The sequence below is a fragment of the Myotis nattereri genome (genome assembly GCF_964212035.1).
Source record: "Myotis nattereri genome assembly, chromosome: 12".
NCBI lineage: Eukaryota > Metazoa > Chordata > Mammalia > Chiroptera > Vespertilionidae > Myotis > Myotis nattereri.
In genome coordinates this window covers 80,477,218-80,502,575 of record NC_138087.1, presented here as the reverse complement: position 1 = coordinate 80,502,575, position 25,358 = coordinate 80,477,218, and the positions used below count along the sequence as shown (strand labels likewise).

Here is a 25,358-nt window from a genome sequence, read left to right as displayed (position 1 = left end):
CTCATCTCGGGCTGTGACCAGTTTAGACTCACTGGTCCTGAAGGGTAGACGGGCTGGAGCCCTGAGAGCAGGTAGCCCCTGGCTGGCTGCCCTCGCTGACCAGAGCTGTGCTGTGGTTCTGCCATGGGGAGGTGGGCGCTTGGATCCTCTCGTGGGAGAGATGGAAGGATGGAGCAGGGAGGGCGGGAGGAACACCACCCACACTGCCTACTGTTCCCACCGCCTGGCCAGTCAAATACTGGACCGTGTGCATCAGGGTGGCCAGCTGGTGCCCTGAGCTGCCCCTGCCATGCACACCCCCAGCAGAAGCCTTCTCTCCTCTGAGCCCTCACGCCTGCTCTGAACTGACCTGGTGAGCTTTGGAGTCTGAGACCTGGGCCTGAGTCCTTGCTGTGAGGCCCTGGGGCACGTGACCCCTCCTGGAGCCCTGGCGCTGTAGGACATGGGCCAACATGGCCAGCTTCTGATGGAAGCAGTGGCTGAACCTCCCCAGGCACAGAGAAGGGAGGGGGAGGGACGAGGATGGGAGACCAAGGCACTGTGGGCATGGGCCGCCATCATTGTGGAGACCCTCTAGGCACCCGCCTCAGCTAGACAGGGGTAGAGGGAGGCAACTAGAAAAGGCCTCAGCCCAATTTTATTAAATGGCCCAATGGGAGGACCTAGAAGATGTGTCAGGAAACAGCTGAGCCCATAGCACACAGCCAATGAGGACCCGGAGGACGGCCGATTAAGTGGACTGTGTTTCCGCCCCAGGTGAGCCTGTGCAATGGGCGGACACCCGCTCTCCAGAGCGCAGTCAGGTCTCGCTTTCACCGCACTTCTGTCTCTGAGTCTGTCATTTGAGTTCGACAGGTGAGCCTGTCTCACAGTAACTGTCTACAACGGGGTGTCCACAGTTTCCACCTGAGTCTCAGACCCGGGTTTGAGTTCCTGATGTGAGGGCCTGGGGCACATGACCCCTCTCAAGGCCTAGTAACTGTCCAAACCTGGGGGTGTCCACAGTGCCCACCGCCTGGGCCATGTGAGGTCAGGATGGGGGAGCCCTCGGTGCAGGCGGTGCCCCGTCCCAGACCTTGCTGAGGTGGCCATGGCCCTGCGTCTGACCTCTGCCTCCCGCTCCCCTCCGGACTCTGCCAGAGCCAGCGGGCAGCAGCCCTGGCCATGCCGGTGGGCACCCAAGGCCCAGCCCTGTCCCCTCCGCTCTGAGCACAGCGGAATGTGTTACTGTCTCTGCCTGGGACCCAGCTGGAGGCGAATCCGTTTCTCTCCCAGGCCATTCCCGTTAAACAGAGCCCGCTCCCCGCACCCTGAGGGCGTGGCCAAGGCTGGGCCCACTAGTCCAGAGGCAGCTGCCCACATGTCCCACCCACTCCCCCATCAGGGCCTGCAGGCTGAGCTCAGCCCGGGCACTGATGCTTCTCTGACCCTCTTTTCTCCTCTGAAATGAGGGGGGCACCCCACTTCCTGAGCTGGACACAGGCAGAGCCTGGGCGGACAGCTGAGGTCATGAGGGCAAAGACAGTTGCCAGAGAGAGAAGCGGCTTTATTCAGGAAGAGCTGGGGAGGGAGGTGGGCTCCCTGGGTCCCATCTGTGGCCTCTGGGGCAGGGACATTAGAAGCCAATGGCTGCGGACATCTGAGCCCCCTCAGAGTCACCAGTGGGGGGCTCAGGGGGAGCCCTCAGAGTCGTCCGAGGGGGGCACGGGCGCGTCCCCATCTCCATTCACAGTAGGCAGTGCCTGGTAGGTCTGGGTCCAGTACTGGAGGTAGCTGCTCCTCAGGTACTGCTTCATGGACTGGCCATCCATCTTCTTGTTAATCTCCAGGTAGTTGCCGTTTTCCTGGGTGTAGGGCTCCCATTGGGTGGGCACAGCCGAGTGGCCCTGGTTTGGGTCCCTGCAGATGAGGAAAAGGCCGTGTGGGGTCTGAGGGCTCACAGGAGGCTGGAGACCTCCATGCTGACCCGAACCACCAGGGCACCTCACTGTATCCTGGGCACGGGCTGGCATGTATATGATCTGGGCTCAACCAGGAGCTCTATCCTCACACACAGGGGTACTAGGGCTCAGCGAGGTTAAGTGTACGTGAGGGGACAGGCATGTGGGCCCAGGTGGCAGGAGTCCTGGCCCCGCCTCACCCGCCTTACCCAGTTCTGGCAAAGTTGGTCCAGTAGGCGATCATGGTCCGGGAGACAGTCCTGTCTTGGGCCCGGTAGACCAGGGGGGTGGCGAAGGGCTTCCCAAACACGTACTGGAGGTCCTCACCGTGGTCGGCGCCCACCCAGCTGGGGTACAACGGAATGCGAGAGGGATGGGAGAACAGGTAGGTGTAGGTCCGGGCACTCCTGAGGAGGGAGGGACACAGCCCAAGTTGGCAGGGAGCTCAGCTGGGCTGCCCAGCCCAGAGCTGGGCCCTGGAGGGGGGCCCTGGGGAGAGCAGGGAGGAACCGGGAAATCCCCAGACTCAGGAGGGACCTGGATCCCTGCACCGGGGAAGGGAAGATCGTGGGGTTTGTGGTTCTGGGATTTCAAGTGTATCCACACTTCCCTCCACAAAGCCTATGGAGGCGTCTTCCCTCCTTTTCTCTGCAGATGAGTTTATGTTCTTCGTCGGGTACATACCTGACCCACCCAATGAACAACACAAGTTCATGCAGTTGCTACAAGCTTTCATCCTACGCTTCCTAGGCCTCGCTTTCTCTCCCTTCCGTGTCGGCATCCCTAATGTGCTTTTTATTTGCACTGGAGGTTTACCAGGTGGCCGCAGGCCAAAGTTGTTATGAATGTTGGCAACTCCAAACCCCCAACAGAGACCATCATCCCGTGTTCTGTCCCCCTCGGCCTGGGGGCTGCGGGGAGGCTGCAGACACTGCAGGGAGGCCTGTGGGCTGAGGGAATGGGGGACTGATAACCTGATAGATAGAGCACCTGAATTAATCTGAACGGTAACCCTATTATTTTCAATCTTACAACACACATACTTATGTGAAGAGGGGGTTAAGTTTTCTTTAAATTTCCTTTGAAGGCCTGTGCAAAAAATGAAGGAGGTGACTCAGCTGTGAATCCAGCAAGCAGAACCGATAAGCAGGGACACACTGACCCACCAGGAGTCAAAACATCATCTCATCCCCATCATCTCGTCCCCATCATCTCATCCCCATCATCTCATCCCCATTATCTCATCCACATCATCTCATCCCCATCATCTCGTCCCCATCATCTCATCCCCATTATCTCATCCCCATCATCTCATCCACATCATCTCATCCCCATCATCTCATCCCCATCATCTCATCCCCATCATCTCATCCCCATCATCTCATCCCCATCATCTCATCCCCATCATCTCATCCCCATTATCTCATCCCCATCATCTCATCCACATCATCTCATCCCCATCATCTCATCCCCATCATCTCATCCACATCATCTCATCCTCATCATCTCATCCCCATCATCTCGTCCCCATCATCTCGTCCCCATCATCTCATCCCCATCATCTCATCCCCATCATCTCGTCCCCATCATCTCGTCCCCATCATCTCGTCCCCATCATCTCATCCCCATCATCTCATCCCCATCATCTCATCCCCATCATCTCGTCCCCATCATCTCGTCCCCATCATCTCGTCCCCATCATCTCGTCCCCATCATCTCATCCCCATCATCTCATCCCCATCATCTCGTCCCCATCATCTCGTCCCCATCATCTCGTCCCCATCATCTCGTCCCCATCATCTTGTCCCCATCATCTCATCCCCATCATCTCATCCCCATTATTTCATCCCCATCATCTCATCCCCATCATCTCATGGTTCAGTGACTACAATAGCTGATGTGTGGGGACACCCAGGGCTGTGCGTAGCACCCCAGCCCCTTCGCCTTTATAGTCCTGTCCCCTACACCTGCTGGAAAACAGGATTTGATTGGTTGTAAGCACGCTGTCTTCTTGGTTGGCGGGCCTTCTCAATAAACAGCTCATATGGTTCAACCCGGCCTTCGTTATTGGACACAGGGACAGGCAACCCCAGCCCACCCGGGGGTTTCCCAGTAACATGAGGAGGGTTTTGTAAAGGACCCTGAGCTGGGAGGTGAGGAGGGGCCTTCCCAAGTCTCATCAGGCCTCGGCAAGGCAGATGATGCAGGCACCGCTGGGACCCCATCACGGCTTTCCCGGGCCTCCCTGACCCCCTTAGCCACCCACTGGGAGGCCTTGCTGGGCAGGTCCATGACCCAGGCCTCTCCTGCCCCCGCCCTCACTTGGCATTGGCTCTATGCTGGGCCACGGCCATCTTCGTGGGCATCAGGAAGAGGACATCGGTCTCAAAGTCCACCACCGTCTTCTTCTTGGCCTCCTGGGAGGAGTCCTCGGCCCAGGACGCCGTGTAGAAGTCAAACGTGGCATTGGCACCTCTGGGCCCCTTGGCAATGGTGAGCCCACTGACCAGCTTGAAGAAGTCCTTCCTGCAGGGACAAGCCAACACTGGATCCTGGACCTGGGCCAGCGTAGCATCCCCCGCAAACCACCGCAAGGGGCCTGCAGATGGCCCGCTACACCGGCCAACTTCCTTCTCCAGCTGAGGACTCCACAAGAGGCCCCCAGCATTGCCCTAGCCCTGAACCCTACTCACCCTGTGACGGTCAGCAAGGCCACATTGATGGCTGGCAAGTCAATGCTGGCAAAGAGGTGGCCGTCCATGTTGTTGGTGCCAGCGATGTAGTCGATGTCGGCCGCGTTGGCAAAAAGGTTGATGGGGTCGTCGGGGATGAAGTCTCCGTCCACGACGGGCAAGAGGCCCAAATAGTACAGGCCTGGGTCTGCTTGGAGAGCAGGGGTCCTCACAGCTTTCAGAGCCCCCCTGCCAGACCCCAGGCCCAGGGGCAGCCCCTGCCTCCTCTGATCCTGACCAGGGTCCTCAGCCTGTCCCCCTGACATGGGGCCTGGATAATTCTAAGGCCTGGGCTGCCCTCGTGTGTGGAGCAGCTTCCCTGGCCCCGTCCGCTAGAGGTCAGCACCCCCCGGTGTGGCAACCCAGACTGTGTGCAGACTGCCACAGGCTCCCTGGGGCCAAACCTTCCCGCTGACAGCCACTGGGCCTGAGGTTCCTAAATTGGGTGCAAATGACTCTTTCTGTCCGTTGTTGGGGGAAAAGGTGCACCAATTTCCCAAGGGGGTCAGGACCCAGGGAGGCTCAGAGGGAGGGATGGCGCCCTCAGCACAGCCATTCGAGGCCGCGTAGGCAACAAGGGCCCCGGCGGCACCGGGCTCCCAGGGACGCCAGTGAGAGGGTGACAGGCCAGACAGCAGCCCCTCATTCCTCACTTGTTTGGGAGCATGGCCGTTCCCCCATATGGAGTCCCCACTCACACTTCCGTCCCAACAGGGGCAACTTATAGGCCAGCGTCAGGGCCCTGGGGTCGGTGGCCTTCAGACACTTGGCCATCCTGGCGGTATCGTCCAGGGGGCAGCCCACCTTCTTGGCGATCTGGGGGTTGTGGGGAGACAGGTAGGTGAGGCCAGTGTGGGGCAGACAGCCATGGGGACTGGGACAGGGCATGGACAGGAAGTAACCCTTCCCCCGACCACCGCAGCTCCCATTTACCCTCTTGGCCCAGGAGAGAGGGTTCTTCTGGATGGCCCAGGGGGTCAGCGCCACACCGCTCTGGCTGATGGCTCGCCGGATGAGGCCCTTGTTGTAGGGAGTGAGGGTCTGCGACACACAGAGGTCCTGTCACCATGGCCTCGCCTCTCCTGCCCACCCAGGCGCCACCAGGGACAGCCAGACTGTCAGCTTCATGCTGTTTTCCACAACCACCATCTGCTCCCCCAGTTCCCATCACATCACCCAGCCACATCAGCTCCCCCAGTTCCCATCAGCTCACCCAGCCCCATCAGCTCCCCCAGTTCCCATCACCTCACACAGCCCCATCTGCTCCCCCAGTTCCCATCATCTCACCCAGCCCCATCAGCTCCCCCAGTTCCCATCACCTCACACAGCCCCATCAGCTCCCCCAGTTCCCATCACCTCACACAGCCCCATCAGCTCCCCCAGTTCCCATCATCTCACCCAGCCCCATCAGCTCACCCAGCCTCCATCAGCTCCCCCAACACCCATTAGTTCCCTCAGCCTGCATTAGCTCTCCTAGCTCCCATCAGCTCCCCCTGAGCGTCCCGCTAACACCCTGGGAGGAAGGCCCACCCTCCCACTGTCCTTTAGACCTGCAGAGAGACGCTGACACTTCCAGATGATTGCCCAAAGATGGTGATGTTGTCGGGGTCCCCCCCAAAGGCCGCAATGTTCCTCTTCACCCACGCAATGGCCATGTGCTGGTCCCGAAGGCCATAGTTACCTGGGGCGGATGGGGGAGCCCATCAGGACTGGGGTGGGGGGAGAGCGTCCTCTATGTGGAGTCTCCTGTCAAGCCCCAGGATGGCGCAGGGCGGGTCCCAGGAGGCTGTTGAATGAGGTGCTGGAGGGGGTGTGGGGCTCAGGTAGGGGACCAGGACCGGGAGGGCCAGGCTGCTCATCTCTCTCCCTGACACGGTCCCTCTTGTTGTCTGTCTGTCCTACGACTCTGTGTCCCCTGAGTCACCACGTCAGTGTCTCATCGTCTGTTTCTCCCTGAGACCCTGTCCCTGCTCCCTGGTCATCCTGGGTCCGCGTATCTGCTCCCTGGTGTCCCTGGGTCCCTGCATGGCTGGCTGGCAGCCTCTTCTCTCGCTACAGCTGCCGAGGGCTCCTGTGTCTCACTGTCCATCCCCAGCTTCCTTCTCTGCCAGTAGAATTCTGGGTCTCTCTGGGAGGCTGTCAGGAGTGGTTCGGTGAAAGTGGTGCTGAAGGGCCCCTGCCTGCTCCCTCACCCCTGGACTCACGCGCCCGACACACCTGGCAGGTTGGCGTCCCCAGTGCTGAGGAAGCCCAGCGGCCCAACACGGTGGTTGAAGGTGACCACAATGACGTTGCCCCGTGTGGCGATCTCCTCCCCGTCGAACTGATAGTCACTGAAGAATTTGAACCCTTCTCCGGTCCCAAAGAAGAAGCCTCCTCCGAAGATCCAGATCATGACAGGCAGATTCTGGGAAACTGAGGCAGGAGAGCAGTCCCGGTGACCCCAGCTGCCCCGCCCCATCACCCCAGGGTGCTTGTTTCATGGAATTTCAGCTCTGGAGCCCACACACAGCCAAAGGGGCTGGGCAGGTCTGGGCCTCTGGCTGCCTGGGCACTTTCTGCAGGTTCAGGGACCAGGAAGGCATGGGGTGGGGGGATGCACCTTCCTTCTTGCCCTGGGGTACCCAGATGTTGAGGTAGAGGCAGTCCTCGGAGCCCCTGGTATTTAACTGGGTGAGACCGATTTGCAGGCATCCCTGCTTAAAGTCCTTGGCCTTCAAGGTCCCTGTGGGTGACCAGAGGGGCTGGCGTGAGGATGGTGGCCCCATACCCCATCGCAGGCACAGGGCCAGCCCACAGCCCCCTCCCCCCCCACGGACTCCCACCTTGCCAGCCGGGGTGCGGCTGGGGGTTCTCCAGGGCCTTGGTTGGGGCGGCGAAGGGGATGCCCTGGAAGACATCCACAGAGCGGCCGCCGATGCCGAAGAGGCCGAGCTTCTTGTTGACGCCCTCCACGAAGCCCCCTTCCGTGTGCACCACACCCAGCTGGGGAGAGGGCCAGGCTCAGGGGCGCAGGCTAGGCGACCAGTGGGGTGGGGCAACCCCAGCAGGTTCTAGGGGTCCAGGACAGCTTCAAGGTAGGGACCCTAGTCACGCCCGCCTGTAGCTGTGGGTTCCTCTGGAAGCCCCGCTCCTCGCCCCGTGGCAGGGCCCTGAGGAAGGAGACCCTATAGCTGCCCGGAGGCTCCCGGCTCCCCCTGAAGGGGCCCTGGCCACTGGCAATCAGGTGGGTGTCGCCCCTTTTCAGGGGCTGGGGGCCGGGGCCCGGGCTCCGAGTTGAACTCAACGGAGGTCCAGACTCCTCTTCCGGCGCTGGGGGCTGTGATGGGCAACCTGCTGGCCTGCTCAGGGCCCAGCTCCCTTCTGTGCGGGGCCATGGCCATCCCCGGACAGAGGAACACCCTGAGGGCCCTGGTGGCCACGGCGGACTCCGCAACTCAGCACTGAGGACGCCAGTGACCCTGGGGTGTTGTTTGTGTTTGGCGTCAGTGCACCCTGTGTGCCCTGGAGAGCACGTCTGTACCAGAACGTATTCGTGCTTTCTGACGTTCAAGTTCGCGGGCGTCCTGTATTTGAGCTGCGCCTGCGCCACAGTGGTAGCGCGGACGTAGGCGCAGAGGAAGGGCCAGGAAAGTGCCTGCTGGGTGTGGGCTTTCGGGGGCTCTTCCTGCCAGCCCCTCACCTGCCTGCCCCCCTTCACCCTCTACCCTCCTCCCTCCCATCCGAGGTGCACGACCCAGTTCCCAGGCCTGGTTTGGGGAGCAGACAGGGGCTCCTCCTCACCCACTGGGCTCCCGCTTACCGTTGCTGCGCTCACTACTGCCAAGCAGCAGGCGAGGCCTAAGACAGCCAGCTCCAGGTGCCCCATGGTGCGTGTGCCTGCCTCGGGGCCCCTGCCTCTGATCAGGGGTATTTATGGGGCGGGACATCCGGGACACATCCGGGAGCCAGGGCTGGCAGCTGCCTGTGAATCTTTCTCTTCTCCTCCCCTCCCTCTGCCTCTTCCTCCGGGCAGGACACCTGGGGCCAGGATAGCTGCCGTTTCCAGCCAGGCTCAGGGCCAAGGTCATGCAGGTGTGGGCACACAGACACTCACATACACAGTCACATGCATAGCTGCCCTTTCCAGGCGGGTTCAGGGCCAAGGTCATGCAGGTGTGGGCACACATACACACACACACAAACACACACACACACACACACGTGCACGGGTGCAGGGATGGTCCTCCTTGCCCATGATCTGCTGTTCCTGGGTGCCTGGTGCCCTCAGTGCACCTGGGCTGGTAACTGGAAATAGTCAGGTGGCCCAGGCCAGGGGCTGAGGGTTGGGGCCTTGGTGGGTGCAATTGTGGCTCATTGACAAGGGCCTGGGCTCACCCTCAGAGAAGGGGGCCTGCTTCCCACCAGGCCCGGCCTGGCCCCCTCCTGGAGCTCCAGAGCCCAGCGAAGGGAGTTCGCAGGGGACTGGGCATGTCGCCTTCGGACAGAGAGGGCTGTGTGCTCCTGGGCAGCCACGTGGCTGAGCCAGGGTCCGAGGGCCACGGGTGTGCAGTCCGAGCTGGGTGTGGGGCCCAGAGCAACACAGGGCGATCCTGCCCTCAGGGAGGGCACGCCTCACACTCAGCACCGGCAGAGAGACGTTAGGGGTGGGGGTGAGGGTGGGGAGAACAGACAGGAAGACAGAGGGAGAGACAGATAATGGAGACACAGAGGCAGAGGGAGAGAGGTCTGGGCAGAGTGTGTGAGAGCAGAAAGGCAGCGTGTGGCTCGGGGAGGGTGTCTCACTCAGGAACCAGAGGAAGCTCCATGGACAAACCCCGGGCTCCTGTCTTTGTGGAGCTGGCAGCACTGCCTTCTCCAGGGATGGGGGGCACACAAGGCCCGGGGACAGCAGAGCCCTCCCAAGCCAGCGGCCTCTGTCCGGGCCCCTCAGCCCTTCGCTACCAGGAGCCATGCTTTTACACAGGCCACAGCCCGGCTCATGTCACGCCTGGGGCTGTGCCCAGCACCACATGGATCCACAGACCCCGGCCACGCTGGCTGCCTGCGGATCCCGAGCCCAGGTGTCCTGCGATGCAGGTGGGGAGGGACCCACAGTGGGAAGCAGGAGCCGGGCAGGCTGGGCCTGTGGGTGAGAACCGGGGAGCAAAGGGTTTGAGGGTGTGTTTGTTAAGTGCCCATTGGTAGGTGAGTGGATAAAAGGCTGTGGTACATTCACACCATGGAATACTTTGTGGCTGTAAAAAGGAAGGGACTCTGACCCGCTGAGACAGCCTAGAGTAGTCATGGTGAACCTCCGACACACCTGTCAGAGGTCACACGCGAACTCATTTTTTTGGTTGATTTTTCTTTGTTAAATGGCATTTAAATATATAAAATAAATATCAAAAATGTAAGTCTTTCTTTTACTATGGTTGCAAATATCAAAAAATTTCTGTATGTGACACGGCACCAGAGTTAAGTTAGGGTTTTTCAAAATGCTGACACGCCGAGCTCAAAAGGTTCGCCATCACTGGCCTAGAGGGACCTGGAGGCTATTGTGCTGAGTGAAGTAAGCCAGTGGGAGAAAGACAAGTGTCACATGATCTCACGCATGTGGAATCTAATGAACCAAATAAACTGACAAATAAAACAGAACCATTGACATGGAAGCATGAAACAGAGGGACAGATCTCGGAGTGAAGGTAGAGGGAGAGCTGGAAGAAATTCATCAAGAACTCCTGTGCATAGACGCAGGGCCCCTGGACACAGACAATAGACAGGGGAGGGACTGGGGCGGGTGGGGTGGGAGCTGGGTGCACAGGGGAAAATGGGGGAAATGGCAGACATCAACAATAAAATCAAATTTAAAAATAAATAAAATAGGCCGCAGCCAGTTTGGCTCAATGGTTTGATCTGTGGACTGAAGGGTCCCAGGTTCAATTACAGTCAGGGGCAGGTGCCAGGGTGGTGGGCCTGATTCCCAGTAGAGTGTGTGTAGAAGGCAGCCAATCAAAGGTTCTCTCTCATCATTGATGTTTCTGGCTCTCTCTCCCACTCCCTTCCTCTCTGAAATTAAAAATACATATATTTTAAAAAGTAAAATAAACAAAATAGCCCGGCCGGTGTGCTTCAGTTGGCTGAGCGTCTTCCCATGCACCAACAGGTCACCCTTCCCATTCCCAGTCAATGCACATGCAGGCCTCAATCCCCAGTAGGGGGCACACAGGAGGGAGCCGATCCATCCTATATCATACAGGCTAATATGGAAATTGTTCCCACGGGAATTTGACCAACCAGGAGTTCGACCACTGGCTATGATGTGCACTGACCACCAGGGAGCAGCGTGGATTGAAGGATGGCCCGAGTCGGCAGCCAGCAGGGCATGTAGACTGGGGCATGGGGGAAGGAAGGCCCCAATCAGCCCTGGTCGCTGGCCAGGTCTAGGGACCCATCAGTGCATGCATTTCCTGCACCGGGCCTCTAGTGTATCTATCAGATCTGTGTTTCTCTCTCTCCTTCCCTCTCTAAAAACAAAATAAATTATAAAAAAGTGACAGAAATGTTTAGAATAGGCAAATAGACTGAGACAGGAGGTAGAATATATTAATAGGACTTAGAGGAGGTCAGTTACTGTGAAATGGGTACAAAGTTTTTGTTTTAGTGATGCAAAGTTTTGCAACTACATAATGGCTATCATTGCACATTAGTGTGATTGCAATTAATATCACTGAATTGAAGTCTTAAAATTGTTCAACTAGAGTATTTTCTGTTATGTATATTTTACCCTGATGGTTTTTTAAAAAATATATTTTTATTGATTTCAGAGAAGAAGGGAGAGGGAGTGAGAAATAGAAACACCACTGATGAGAGAGAATCACTGATCAGCTGCCTCCTGCAAGCCCACACTGGGGATCCAGCCCACAACCCAGGCATGGGCCCTTGACCAGAATCAAACCCGGGACCCTTCAGTCCTCAGGCCAATGCTCTGTCCTCTGAGCCAAACCGGCTAGGGCTTTCCCGGATATTTAAAAAGTAACAGTTGCAAGGACCACCTCCTGACCCAGAACGGGGCTGCCTTCCTTTGGCGGAAGAGGGAGGAGTTTGGCTGGGCCTGTGGTTTCTGCTGCCCACCAGGAGAAATTGGTAGATTTCAAGTTCAGTAGGAACCCACCTGCACTAAGTGGGGGAGTGTAGACAGATCAAAGCTGCCACTGGGGAAGGCGAGGCGGGGAGCACTGGCCAGGGGCCTCTGTCGGGGACTTCCCTTTCTGTTCTCCAGGGCCCGGGCCTTCCTTTACCGAATTGGAACCCATCCTGAGAAGGCCTCTCTGGCGGCGTTGTGTCTGGGGAAGTGTGGTGATCAGTTACAGTGTTTGGACAGGTTCAAACCTCAGATAATGAGAGGGCAGGTCCTCTGGTGGCAAAGCCACATGCAAGCCCCTGCTTGGAGGACAAAGCCCTCCCAGCACAGTTATAACCAAAGGCTATAGTTATACACTTGACCGTATGGTCCGAACCTGTGGTCCCAGGTGGCACAGTGATAGAGGCTGTGGGAGGTGCAGCATTGATAGAGTTCAGGTGCATGTAATTGAGTAGATTCCAAACCTGTGAGAACATTGTAAACATCTTGAGCCCTTCCTTTGCCTCATGGAAACTGGCTCTTAAACAAAGACTCAGCTTGCAGGCTGTGGCCCTGTCTCTCCATCCGAGAGCAGCCTCCCGCCCAGCCCCAGCTTTATTCTCTTGTCTGTCATCTTCTATTATTTTTTTAAAAAAAAAAATATTTTATTAATTTTTGTACAGAGAGCCTGGGAGAGGGATAGAGAGTTAGAAACATCGATCAGCTGCCTCCTGCACACCCCCCACTGGGGATGTGCCCGCAACCAAGGTACATGCCCTTGACCCCAATCGAACATGGGAACCTTAGGTCTGTAGGCCGATGCTCTATCCACTGAGCCAAACTGATTAGTGCTTGTCTGTCCTTCTTTAATCCTTCACCACCCCCGCCCCCCGTCAGGTTCACCCCTGGCCGTGCTGAGGGAGGCGCAGGGAAGGATTTGTGATGCAGCTCATTTAAGGCGACAGCTGGGCCCCGGGAACCAGGAGCTGCCGCTCTTCACAGGCTTCATTTCACCCAGGACCAGGCGCTGGACCGCCCCCCTCGCCTGCCCGCACGTGGTCTGAGGAGTCCCAGGTGAGTGCGGGTTTGCAGGATAGACGTGCTGATTCCTGCCCCCTCCCCGCTGGCCCGGAGGAACCCAGGGCTGTGAGGTCTGAGGCCCTCGTCTCCGGCTGTGACCAGTTTAGACTCCCTGGTCCTGAAGGGTAGACGGGCTGGAGCCCTGAGAGCCCGCAGCCCCTGGCTGGCTGCCCTCGCTGTCCAGGGCTGTGCTGTGGTTCTGCCATGGGGAGGTGGGCGCTTGGATCCTCTCGTGGGGGAGGTGGAAGGACGGGGCAGGGACGGCAGGAGGAACACCACCCACACTGCCCGCTGTTCCCACCGCCTGGCCAGGGAAACACTGGACCGTGTGCATCAGGGTGGCCGGCTGGTGCCCTGAGCTGCCCCTGCCATGCACACCCCCAGCAGGAGCCTTCTCTCCTCTGAGCCCTCACGCCTGCTCTGAGCTGACCTGGTGAGCTTTGGCATCTCAGACCTGGGCCTGAGTCCTCGCTGTGAGGGCCTGGGGCACGTGAGCCCTCTTGGAGCCCTGGCGCTGTAGGACATGGGCCAGCATGGCCAGCTTCTGATGGAAGCGGTGCCTGAACCTCCCCAGGCACAGAGAAGGGAGGGGGAGGGACGAGGATGGGAGACCAAGGCCCTGTGGGCGTGGGCCGGCATCATGGTGGAGACCCTCCAGGCACCGGCCTCAGCTAGACAGGTGTAGAGGGAGGCAACTAAAAAAGGCCTCAGCCCAATTTTATTAAATTGCCCAATGGGAGGACCGAATCGACGTGTCAGGAAACAGCTGAGCCCATAGCACGCAGCCAGTGAGGACTCAGAGGACGGCCGATTAAGTGGACTGTGCTCCCGCCCCAGGTGAGCCTGTGCAATGGGCGGACACCCGCTCTCCAGAGCGCAGTCAGGTCTCGCTTTCACCGCACTTCTGTCTCCGAGTCTCTATTTGAGTTCGGACAGGTGAGCCTGTCTCACAGTAACTGTCTACAACGGGGTGTCCACAGTTTCCACCGTTTATTTCAATGGAGAGTGAAAAGGAGGGAGAGGCAGAGAGAGCAACATTGATGCGAGAGAGACATCCCCAACACGCCCATGGGTCAAGGGCCCATGGGTCAAGGGCCCATGCCTGGGTTGTGGGCTAGATCCCCAGTGTGGGCTTGCAGGAGGCAGCTGATCAGTGATTCTCTCTCATCAGTGGTGTTTCTATTTCTCACTCCCTCTCCCACCTGAGTCTCAGACCCGGGTTTGATTTCCTGATGTGAGGGCCTGGGGCACATGACCCCTCTCAAGGCCTAGTATCTGTCCAAACCGGGGGGTGCCCACAGTGCCCACCGCCTGGGCCATGTGAGGTCAGGATGGGGGAGCCCTCGGTGCAGGCGGTGCCCCGTCCCAGACCTTGCTGAGGTGGCCATGGCCCTGCGTCTGACCTCTGCCTCCCGCTCCCCTCCGGACTCTGCCAGAGCCAGCGGGCAGCAGCCCTGGCCATGCCGGTGGGCACCCAAGGCCCAGCCCTGTCCCCTCCGCTCTGAGCCCAGCGGGATGCGTTACTGTCTCTGCCTGGGACCCAGCTGGAGGCGATTCTATTTCTCCCCCAGGCCATTCCCGTTAAACAGAGCCCGCTCCCCGCACCCTGAGGGCGTGGCCGAGGCTGGTCCCACTAGTCCAGAGGCAACTGCCCACATGTCCCACCCACTCCCCCATCAGGGCCTGCAGCCTGTGCTCATCGCTGGTGCTGATGCTTCTCTGACCCTCTTTTCTCCTCTGAAATGAGGAGGGCACCCCACTTCCTGAGCTGGACACCTGCAGAGACCCGGCGGGCAGCTGAGGTCATGAGGGCAAAGAGGGTTGCTAGAGAGAGAAGCGGCTTTATTCAGGAAGAGCTGGGGAGGGAGGTGGGCCCCCTGGGTCCCACCTGTGGCCTCTGGGGCAGGGACATTAGAAGCCAATGGCTGCAGGCATCTGAACCCCCTCAGAGTCACCAGTGGGGGGCTCAGGGGCGGCCTCAGAGTCACCAGTGGGGGGCTCAGGGGCGGCCTCAGAGTCACCAGTGGGGGGCTCAGGGGCGGCCTCAGAGTCACCAGTGGGGGGCTCAGGGTCGGCCTCAGAGTCATCCGAGGGGGGCACCGGGGCAACCCCATCTTCGGTCACGGTGGGCAGTGCCTGGTAGGTCTGGGTCCAGTACTGCAGGTAGCTGCTCCTCAGGTGCTGCTTCATGGACTGGCCATCCATCTTGTTGTTAATCTCCAGGTAGTTGCCGTTTTCCTGGGTGTAGGGCTCCCATTGGGTGGGCACAGCCGAGTGGCCCTGGTTGGGGTCCCTGCAGATGAGAGAAATGGCCGTGTGGGGTCTGAGGGCTCACAGGAGGCTGGAGACCTCCATGCTGACCCGAACCTCCAGGGCCTCACTGTCTCCTGGGCACCGGCTGGGCATGTGCGTGAACTGAGGCCCAGCCAGACTCCCCCCCTTAGTTTTACCCGCAACTAAAGATATTATTCCGTTTATTTCAATGGAGAGTGAAAAGGAGGGAGAGGCAGAGAGAGAGAGCAACATTGATGTGAGAGCGACATCCCCAACAAGCCCACCAGGGCCGGTGTTTGAGCCCACAACTGAGGTACGTGCCCTTGACGGGAATCAAGCCCGGGACCCTTCAGGACACTGGCCCAGGCTCTATCCACTGAGCCAAACCAGCCAGGGCCCTTCCAGTACCTCCTATCTTCACACACAGGGGGTACTGGGGCTCAGGGAGGTTAAGTGTACGTGAGGGGACAGGCATGTGGGCCCAGGTGGCAGGAGGCCTGGCCCAGCCTCACCCGCCTTACCCAGTTCTGGCAAAGTTGGTCCAGTAGGCGATCATGGCCTGGGAGACAGTCCTGTCTTGGGCCCGGTAGCCCAGGGGGGTGGCGAAGGGCTTCCCAAACACGTATTGGATGTCATCGGCGTGGTCGGCGCCCACCCATTTGGGGTAGACCGGCATGCGAGAGGGGTGGGAGAACAGGTAGGTGTAGGTCCGGGCACTCCTGAGGAGGGAGGGACACGGCCCAGGTTGGCAGGGAGCTCAGCTGGGCTGCCCAGCCCAGAGCCGGGCCCTGTAGGGAGGCGCTGGGGAGAGCAGGAGGAGCCGGGAAATCCCCAGACTCAGGAGGGACCTGGGTCCCTGCACCGGGGAAGGGAAGGCCGTGGGGTTGTGGGTTCTGTGTACTGAGGCGTCCTCCTTCATTTTTTCTGCAAATGAATTTTTGTTCTTCATCGGATAGTATAAATTTCTCTCCCTCCCTTGTCAGCATCCCTAACTTACTTTTTGTTTTCACTGGAGGAATACTTGGTGGCCACAGGCCAAAGGTGGTTTGCATGTTGGCAAACTCCAAACCCACAACAGAGACCAGCATCCCCCATTCTGTCCTACTCAGCGTGGGGGAGGGGAGTAGATAGCGGATGCTGCCAGGGGAGGCCTGTGGGCTGAGGAGGGCTCTAAAGGCCCCCGAGCTGGGAGGTGAGCAGGGGCCTTCTCAAGTCTTGTCAGGCCTGGGCATGGCAGATGGTGCAGGCACCGCTGGGACCCCATCACGGCTTTCCCGGGCCTCCCTGACCCACTGAGCCACCCACTGGGGAGGCCTCGCTGGGCAAGAGTGTGACCCAGGTGGGCCTCCCCTGCCCCAGCCCTCACTTGGCGTTGGCTCTATGCTGGGCCACGGCCATCTTCGTGGGCATCAGGAAAAGGATGTCGGTCTCAAAGTCCACCACCGTCTTCTTCTTGGCCTCCTGGGAGGAGTCCTGGGCCCAGGACGCCGAGTAGAGGTCAAAGGTGGCATTGGCACCTCTGGGCCCCTTGGCGAAGGTGAGCCCGCTGACCAGCTTGAAGAAGTCCTCCCTGCAGGGATCAAGCCAGCACTGGACCCTGGACCCGGGGCCTGCAGTAGAGGACCCATCCCCACCCCCACCCCAGGGGCTTGCAGATGGCCCGCTTCACCTGTCGGCCTCCTCCCTCAGCTGATGCCTCCCCAAGAGGCCCTCGGGCACCGCCCTGGCCCTGCACCCTACTTACCCTGTGACTGTCTGCTTGTCCTTGTTGATGGCTGGCACGTCAATGCTGGCAAAGATGTGGCCGTCCATGTCGTTGGTGCCAGCGATGTAGTCGATGTCGGCCGCGTTGGCGAAAAGGTTGATGGGGTCGTCAGGGATGAAGTCTCCATCCACGACGGGGAGGAAGCCCAGGTAGTGCAGCATGGGGTCTGCTTGGACAGCAGCAGGGGTGCAGGGGCAGTGAGTGAGTGAGAGTTCAGGGGAGTGATCAGTCCTCTAGTGCAAAGGTGCAGGGGGCAGTGAGCGAGTGAGAGTGCAGGGGAGTGATCAGTCCTCTAGTGCAAAGGTGCTTGGTCTGGTGCTTAAAATTGGGTGCAAATGACTATGTGGCATTGCTGGCGGTCGCCCAAATGTGCATCAGTTTCCCAAAGGCGTCGGGACCCAGGGAGGATAAGGGAGAGGATGGCGCCCTCCCCACAGGGCCAGCCCTCCGACCCGGCACTTCCTTGCTCCTTGAAAGCATGGCCGTCCCCCGATGTGGAGCCCCCACTCACACTCCATTCCCGCCAGGGGCATCTTATAGGCCAGCGTCAGGGCCCGGGGGTCGGTGACCTTCAGACACTTGGCCATCCTGGCGGTATCGTCCTGGGGGCAGCCCACCTTCTTGGCGATCTGGGAGGTCAGGGGAGACAGGTAGGTGAGGCCAGTGCAGGGCAGAGGGGGATGGGGTCCAGGACAGGGCATGGACAGGAGGTAAACCTCCTGCCTCCCCCACCGCAGCTCCCCTTTACCTGCTTAGCCCAAAAGAGAGGGTTCTTCTGGATGGCCCAGGGGGTCAGCCCCACGCCGCTCTGGCTGATGGCTCGCCGGATGAGGCCCTTGTTGTAGGGAGTGAGGGTCTGCGACACACAGAGGTCCTGTCACCATGGCCTCGCCTCTCCTGCCCACCCGGGCACCACCAGGGACAGCCAGACTGTCAGCTTCATGCTGTTCCCCACAGCCCCCATCAGATCCCCCAGTTCCCATCCACTCCTCCAGTTCCCATCAGCTCCCCAAGCCCCCATCAGCTCCCCCAGTTCGGATCCACTCCCCCATTTCCTGTCAGCTCCCCCAGCCCCCATCAGCTCCCCGCAGTTCCCATCAGTTCCCCCAGTTCCCATCAGCCCCCCAGTTCCCATCAGCCCCCAGCTCCCATCAGCTCCCCCTCACCCCCATTAGTTCCTCCAGCCCTCATCAGCTCCCCCAGCTCCCGACAGCTCCCCCCATTCCCCATCAGCTCCCCCAGCCCCCGTCAGCTCCCCCAGCCCCACCAGCTTTCCCCCCAGCTCACCCCCAATACACTGGGAGGAAGACCCGCCCTCCCGTGGTCCCCAGACCTGCAGAGAGACACTGGCACCTCCGGCTGATTCCCCAAAGATGGTGATGTTGTCGGGGTCCCCCCCGAAGGCTGCAATGTTCCTCTTCACCCACGCGATGGCCATGTGCTGGTCCCGAAGGCCGTAGTTACCTGGGACAGGTGGGGGAGCCCATCAGGGACTGGGGTTGGGGGAGAGCATCCTCCATGTGGAGGCCCCTGTCAAGCACCAGGATGGTGCAGGACGGGTCCCCAGAACCTGGTTGAATGAGGTGCTGGAGGGGGTGTGGGGTTCAGGCAGGGGACCAGGTGCAGGAGGGCCAGGCTGCTCATCTCTCTCCCTGACACGGTCCCTCTTGTTGTCTGTCTGTCCTACGACTCTGTGTCCCCTGAGTCACCACCTCAGCGTCTCATCTTCTGTCTCTCCCTGGGTCCCTGTCCCTGCTCCCTGGTGTCCCTGTTCCCTGTCCCTGGTCCCTGGTCTCCCTGTTCCCTGCTTGGATGACTGGCAGCCTCTTCTCTCGCTACAGCTGCCAGTGGACTTCTGTGTCTCACTGTCCATCCCCAGCTTCCTGGTTCTGGGAATAGAATCCTGGGACTTTCCAGGGGCTGTCAGGAGTTGATTAGGATTGAGGGGTGCTGAAGGGCCCCTACCAGGTTCCCCCATTTCCAGCCCAAGGCGCCCAGCACACCTGGCAGGTTGGCATCCCCAGTGCTGAGGAAGCCTAGGGGCCCGACACGGTAGTTGAAGGTGACGACGATGACGTTGCCCCGCGTGGCGATCTCCTCCCCGTCGTACAGGTAGTTTTTAAGGACATTAGCCCCTTGGCCAGAACCCATGAGGAAGGCTCCTCCGTAGATCCAGATCATGACAGGCAGGTTCCGGGAAACTGAGGCAGGAAATGAGCCCGGTGACCCCAGCTGCCCTCTCCCCATCCCCTCTGGGTGCTTGTTTCAGGGAATTTCAGCTCTGGAGCCCACACACAGCCAAGTGCCTGGGCAGGGCTGGGCCTCTGGCTGCCTGGGCACTTTCTGCAGGTTTGGGGAGCTGGAGGGCACAGGGGGGCACACCTTCCTTCTTGCCCTGGGGTACCCAGATGTTGAGGTAGAGGCAGTCCTCGGAGCCATAGGTGTTGTCCTGGGTGATAGTGGCTTGCAGGCATCGCTTCTTGAAGTCCTTGGCCTTCAGGGTCCCTGTGGGTGACCAGGGGGCCTGGCATGAGGATGGTGGCCTGTGGGGACCCTATTCAGAGTACGCCGGATAGTCCAGGCCACTCTGCATGTGGGAATCTTAATCAGGGTATCCAAGGACTATACACAAGTGCAAGGTCACAGTAATCTGTGTGTGTGTGCTCAAGCATGCCCTTCTATAACCCAAAAGACTGGCAAAAAGCCTCTTTTGTTTGAGTAGGATAAGGTTGTTACTGGCCAGCAGGCGCAGCTGCTCGGTGAGGCTGTAGCTCTAAGGATGGCTTCTGGATAACTAGTTCCTATGCAGGAGGCTATGCTTGGAGGGGAAGATGGATTATTGCCCAGCCGGTGTGCAGCCACCTGCTGTGTGGGACTTTGCTTTGAAGAACTGTTTTGTCTAATGGCTCCTTGTTAGCAATGGCCATTAGCTTGACAGTAAAGATTCTCTCATACACCCACAGCTTCTCATGGCTTCTCCGTCTACCACCTGAAGTCCAATTAGGTCCAGCCCCTGGCAGAGGGGCTCGGACTGACAGTTGGCAAAGCGGAGCAGAGGATAAAGGAGGAACGGAGTTCCCAACAGGGAGTACAGCGAGCAGGGTTCAAGGAGGACCTGGCTCTGACACCTGGCGCCGTGAGGAGGATTCAGAGGTATGAGCGGCTACGGAGCGGGTGCTCCCACACCTGGCATAGTCGCCAGGATGGAGCAGTGAGTCCTCTCTGACATGCCCCCCCCTGCCACCCCAGGCACAGGGCCAGCCCAGCGCCCACCTCCCCCCCACTCCCACCTTGCCAGCCGGGGTGCCGCTGGGGATTCTCCAGGGCCTTGGGCGGGGCAGCGAAGGGGATGCCCTTGAAGATGTCCACAGAGTTGCCGCCGAAGAGGCCGAGCTTCTTGTTGACGCCCTCTACGAAGCCTCCTTCCGTGTACACTGCGCCCAGCTGGGGAGAGGGCCAGGCTGAGGGCAGGCTGGGCAGGCCAGTGGGGTGGGGCCACCCCAGCAGGTTCTAGGGGCCCAGACACAGCTCCAAGGAGGGGCTGACCTGCACCTGAGACCAGGACCCCCGCCTGCCCACGTTACTGAGGAGCAGCTTGCTGCCTGCCGCTGCCCCTGCCCCCGGGGATGCCCTGCCCCGAACCTCAGAGGAGGCTGCTTTAACAGGTGGGCATGTTTCTGCTCATGGAAGCCTTCCTGCAAGGCTGCAAGAGGCGGGGGGAGGTTTGGATTCTGGCCTCGCTGTGGCCATGAGCCTCAGTTTCCCTGTGTGTTAGATGGGTGACCGCAGTGTGTCCTGCTTAGCCTGTGACCTTCTCCAGCTGTCGGCAGTGTTAGCCGTTCGTGGGCACTGAATGTTTCATGCCCAGCTGTGAGCTCCCTGAGGGGGGCCTTTCTTCTCCTCCCCTTGCCCCCACCCTGTCCTGTGAGCCTGTGCTCCCTCCCAGGCCATCGGAGCCTCTGCTGTGTGCCCACGGGGGCCACCGTCCCCATCTGTCCAGTGCCTGGGCCCGGCGCTCATCCACCTGCCCCTGGAGGGAACAGCTTTCCTGCTTGAAGTCGCCCTGCTGGGGTGGCTGTGTGACCAGAGCCAGGCTCTTCCCCTCACGCCGCCCTGGGTGGTGGTGGCAGGTGGCAGCTTCCCAGCTGTCCCCTGTGCTAGGTGCCAGGTGCGCAAGGGGGGGCAGCCCGCACCCCAGGCCCAGATGGGGTGGGAGGGGGCGGCTGGAATTGAAGGAGGGGCCAGGTGCTTTGAGCTGGGGCAGGGGCCCCGAGGCCTGGGACCATTCTCATTCTCTCTCTCTCTCTCTCTCTCTCTCTCTCCTCTCTCCTCTCTCTCTCTCTCTCTCTCTCTCTCTCTCTCTCTCTCTCATCCCAGGATGAGCCTCCAGTGGCCAGGCCTCCAGGCATTTTTCCTGACCAGCCTCCCTGGCTGCTGGGAAGAGACAGACGACCAGGTCTGCCTGGGGAACTGGGTCACCTAACATATCTGTCTCTGTGTGATGGAGGTCGGCCTGAGGGCCCCAGAAGGGAGAGCCAAGGGCATAGGGGCCCTGGCCCTGCAGGCAGTATGTGTGTGTGTGGTGGGGGGCGGGGGGGGGGGTGAAGGGTGTGGAGGGGTAAGGTGGTGCTGACTGCTGGAGCTGCGTGGAAATAACCCAGTTCCTTCAGTCTCCAGAAAAGACTCCCCCAAAGAAAGAGAGGGACCTCTCCATGGCAGAGGGCCCAGGGCCAGGCTCTGAACTTCCGGGGGCCAAAGGTAGGTCCCAGGGGCCGCAAGGTGAGGGAGCAGAGTGAGGGGTGGAGGGACAGCAGCATGGTGGGCCGTGGGGTCCCCTAGTCACACCCGCCTGTAGCTGTGGGTTCCTGTGGAAGCCCCGCTCCTCGCCCCGTGGCAGGGTCCTGAGGAAGGAGACCCCGTCGCTGCCCCGGGGCTTCTGAGTGACCCTGGAGGGGCCCCGGCCACTGGCAAGCAGGTGGGTGTAGCCCTCTCGGGGGCCGGGCTCCGGGTTGAATTTGACCGAGGTCCAGACTCCTGTTCCGACGCTGGGGGCCGTGATGGGCAACCTGCTGGCCTGCTCAGGGCCCAGCTCCCTTCTGTGCGGGGCCATGGCCATCCCCGGACAGAGGAACACCCTGAGGGCCCTGGTGGCCAAGGCGGACTCCGCAACTCAGCACTGAGGACGCCAGTGACCCTGGGGTGTTGTTTGTGTTTGGCGTCAGTCACCCTGTGTGCCCTGGAGAGCGCCTGTACCAGAACGTATTCGTGGTTTCTGACGTTCCAGTTCGCGGGCGTCCTGTATTTGAGCTGCGCCTGCGCCACAGTGTGAGCGCGGACGCAGGAGCAGAGGAAGGGCCAGGAAAGTGCCTACTGGGTGTGGGCTCTCGGGGGCTCCTCCTGCCAGCGCCTCACCTGCCTGCCCCCCTCCCCTCCGCAGTGCCCGACCCAGTTCCCAGGCCGGGTTAGGGGAGCAGACAGGGGCCCCTCCTTGCCCACTGGGCTCTCGCTTACCTTTGCGGCGCTCACTACTGCCAAGCAGCAGGCGAGGCCTAAGACAGCCAGCTCCAGGCGCCCCATGGTGCGTGTGTCTTCCTGGGGGGCCCTGCCTCTGCGCGTGGGTATTTATGGGGCGGGAGCCAGTCTGTGGAGGGTCCTCTTTCCCTCCTCCGACCTCTGCCCCTTCCTGCAGGCTGGCCATACTCCAGGTGGTATACGTGGGACCAGCACAGCTGTCATTTCCAGCCTGGTGCGGGCTGGACCAAGGTCAGGCAGGTGTGCGTGCACACACACACACGCGCGCACACACACACACACACATACATGTGCATGGGTGCAGGGATGGTCCGCCTTTCCCAGGAGCCGCTGTTACCAGGAGCTGGTGCCCTCAGGGCACCTGTGAAGGTTACTGGGAATAGAGGCAGGTGGCATAGGGCAGGCCCTTTCCCCAACACCACATGGACACAAGCCAGAGTTTCTGCCTGCTGATCCAGTCCCCAGGTCTCCTGGGATGGCAGGTGGGGAGGGTTCTCCACAGTGGGAAGCAGGAGCTGGGCAGGCTGGGCCTGTGGGTGAGGACCGGGAAGCAAAGGGGTTGACGGGTGCATCTGTTAACAGCCCAAGTGCCCATCGGTAGATGAGTGGATAAAAAGCTGTGGTACATTCACACCATGGAATACTATGCGGCTGTAAAAAGGAAGGATCTCTTACCTGTTGAGACAGCCTGGAGGGACCTGAAGACTATTATGCTGAGTGAAATAAGTCAGTGGGAGAAAGACAAGTATCACACGATCTCACTCATGTGGAATCTAATGAACCAAATAAACTGACGAATAAAACAGAACCATCGACATGGAAGCATGGAACAGAAGGACAGATCTCAGAGTGAAGGTGGAGGGAGGGTGGGAAGAGATTATTCAAGAACTTATAGGCATATATTCATATACAATAGACAGGGGAGAGGCTGGGCTGGGGTGGGAGCTGGGTGGAGAGGGGCAGAGAGGGGAAATAGCAGACATCTGCAATACTCTCCACAATAAATTTAAAAAGAAAATATGCCCGCCAGCAGGGCTCAGAGGTTGAGCATCCACCTATGAACCAGGAGGTCGGGTTCGATTCCCGGTCCAGGGCACATGCCCGAGTTGTGGGCTCGGGTCCCCAGTAGGGGGTGTACAGGAGGCAGCTGATCCATGATTCTCTCTCATCATTGATGTTTCTATCCCTCTCTCCCTCTCCCTTCCTCTCTGAAATCAGTAGACATATATGTTAAAAAATAATAAATAAAATCGTTCAGCTGGCGTGGCTCAGTAGTTGGGCGTGGCTGTCACATGCACTGATAGGTTGCTGGCTGATTCCCCGTCAGGGCGTGTGAGATCTTCATTTTTAAGAAATTAAAAAATTCATTAAAGGTCATTCTGAATGGGGGACGGGGACTCGTGTGCTGAAGCATGTTCTGGGCAGCGTTGTTTATCGTCGTTAAGGAGGAAGGGAAGCGGGCTGCGCCCTACGTTTTAGTGACGGGGGTGGTTGCTCACGTCGCATGTGTACGTGCGCCTGCACAGGGTCGGTGACAGATGTGAGCTGGCCCGGAAGCGTCCGGAGGAGGCAAACGGCCCCGCAGTGAGACACCCCTCTGGCTCCGTACCAAGTGGAGTGCTTCCTGCTCATCTCGCTTTAGGGGCTGACTTTAGGGGCATGCATTCCACCCAGAGAAGATCTGGCCAATGTTTGAAGTCCGGCAAAGATGCTCTCCCTGCCCGCACTCCACGGGCCCTGAGGCTTTTCCAGCCGGGCGTCCCGGTGCCGCAGGCTCATCGTCGCGGGCAGGGCGGCTGCAGCTGAGTCCCACCTCCCAGTCGGATCACCCTCCGCACCCTCTCAGCTCCTCGGCCGCCACCGACCCTGGGGCTGTGGTCCCTGCCGAGTCTTCACCCTCAGCCCGACGAGTTATTTCCCACCCACGGCCGCCCGCTCCTTGGCTGTAGCGCCCACTTGCCCACATCTACACGGAGGCCTCTTCCCCCGCCGCATTAGTCCTGAATAAAATCTGGTTTTACCGCCTTAACTACTGTCTGGCCCTGGTTTTTCTTGGACAGTGATGGTGCCGTGACTCAGCTAAGATCGGATTCATGGCTGGACTCCCGGGCCTCTCACACCACGGCCCACGTGTACACCCTGAAGACTCGGCGCTCGCTCCCGTCTGACCGGGGATCCATTGGTGAGCCAACTCCTGAGCCATGGCTCCGGGTGACAGTCCACTGAAGCACGATAAGGACAGATCTCAGTTCTTAACACATTGCCGACCAGTAGGTTTTATATTTTTATTGATTTCAGAGAGAAAGGAAGAGGGAGGGAGACATCAATGATGAGAATCATTGATTAGCTGCCCCCTGCAGGCCCCCCCACTGGGGATCAAGCCCACAACCTGGGCACATGCCCTTGACTGGAATCGAACCCGGGACCCTTCAGTCCACAGGCTGATGCTCTATCCACCGAGCCAAACCGCTAGGGCAACGGACCAGTAGTTTTATTGCTAGCTTTATGAGTACAAGAAACATTTTATATAGTTAAAGGCACACTTTAAAGTTAAATACCCATTTTATTTTGAAGTTATTTATTACATATTACAAGCTACTATCTTTTTAAAGTATGATAGTTTGTAAAACACTGTGTAATATGAAAACACGAGAGTTCTCGTGATCCGCCCGCAATGTGTTAAGATTCTGCTGCTGGAGTCTGAGGTCAGCAGAGGTTTCTCTTATTTATTTTTGTTTAATTAATCCTCACCCGAGGATATTTTTCCGTTGACGTTTAGAGAGAGTAGAAGGAAGTGGGAGAGACAGAGGGAAACATCGATGTGAGAGAGGCAGATCCATTGGTTGCCTCCCCTACGCACCCCAACTGGGGCTGGGGATCGAGCCTGCAACCAAGGCACGTGCCTTTGACTGGAATCAAACCCGGGACCCTTC

At 59.4% G+C, this 25,358-nt stretch overlaps 2 protein-coding genes across 2 annotated transcripts; both read right to left on the bottom strand.

Moving 5' to 3' along the window:
- Positions 1–1,615: 1,615 nt before the first annotated feature.
- Positions 1,616–8,540, bottom strand: LOC308527783 (bile salt-activated lipase-like; the record flags this gene model as incomplete). The annotated part of the gene is given in 12 exon segments (XM_081103178.1): positions 1,616–1,681; positions 1,683–1,899; positions 2,150–2,347; positions 4,263–4,466; positions 4,634–4,820; positions 5,371–5,488; positions 5,606–5,713; positions 6,223–6,353; positions 6,890–7,087; positions 7,275–7,397; positions 7,498–7,657; positions 8,475–8,540. Coding segments are annotated over 12 exon segments (1,776 nt in total).
- A 6,225-nt stretch (positions 8,541–14,765) lies between these two features.
- On the bottom strand, positions 14,766–22,470 carry LOC308528383 (bile salt-activated lipase-like; the record flags this gene model as incomplete). The annotated part of the gene is made up of 11 exons (XM_081104002.1): positions 14,766–15,147; positions 15,650–15,847; positions 16,495–16,698; positions 16,873–17,059; positions 17,405–17,522; positions 17,642–17,749; positions 18,227–18,357; positions 18,897–19,094; positions 19,276–19,398; positions 20,184–20,337; positions 22,405–22,470. The coding sequence occupies 11 exons, from the start codon at positions 22,468–22,470 to the stop codon at positions 14,766–14,768; spliced, it is 1,869 nt and encodes a 622-aa protein (XP_080960128.1).
- Between the last annotated feature and the right edge of the window lie 2,888 nt (positions 22,471–25,358).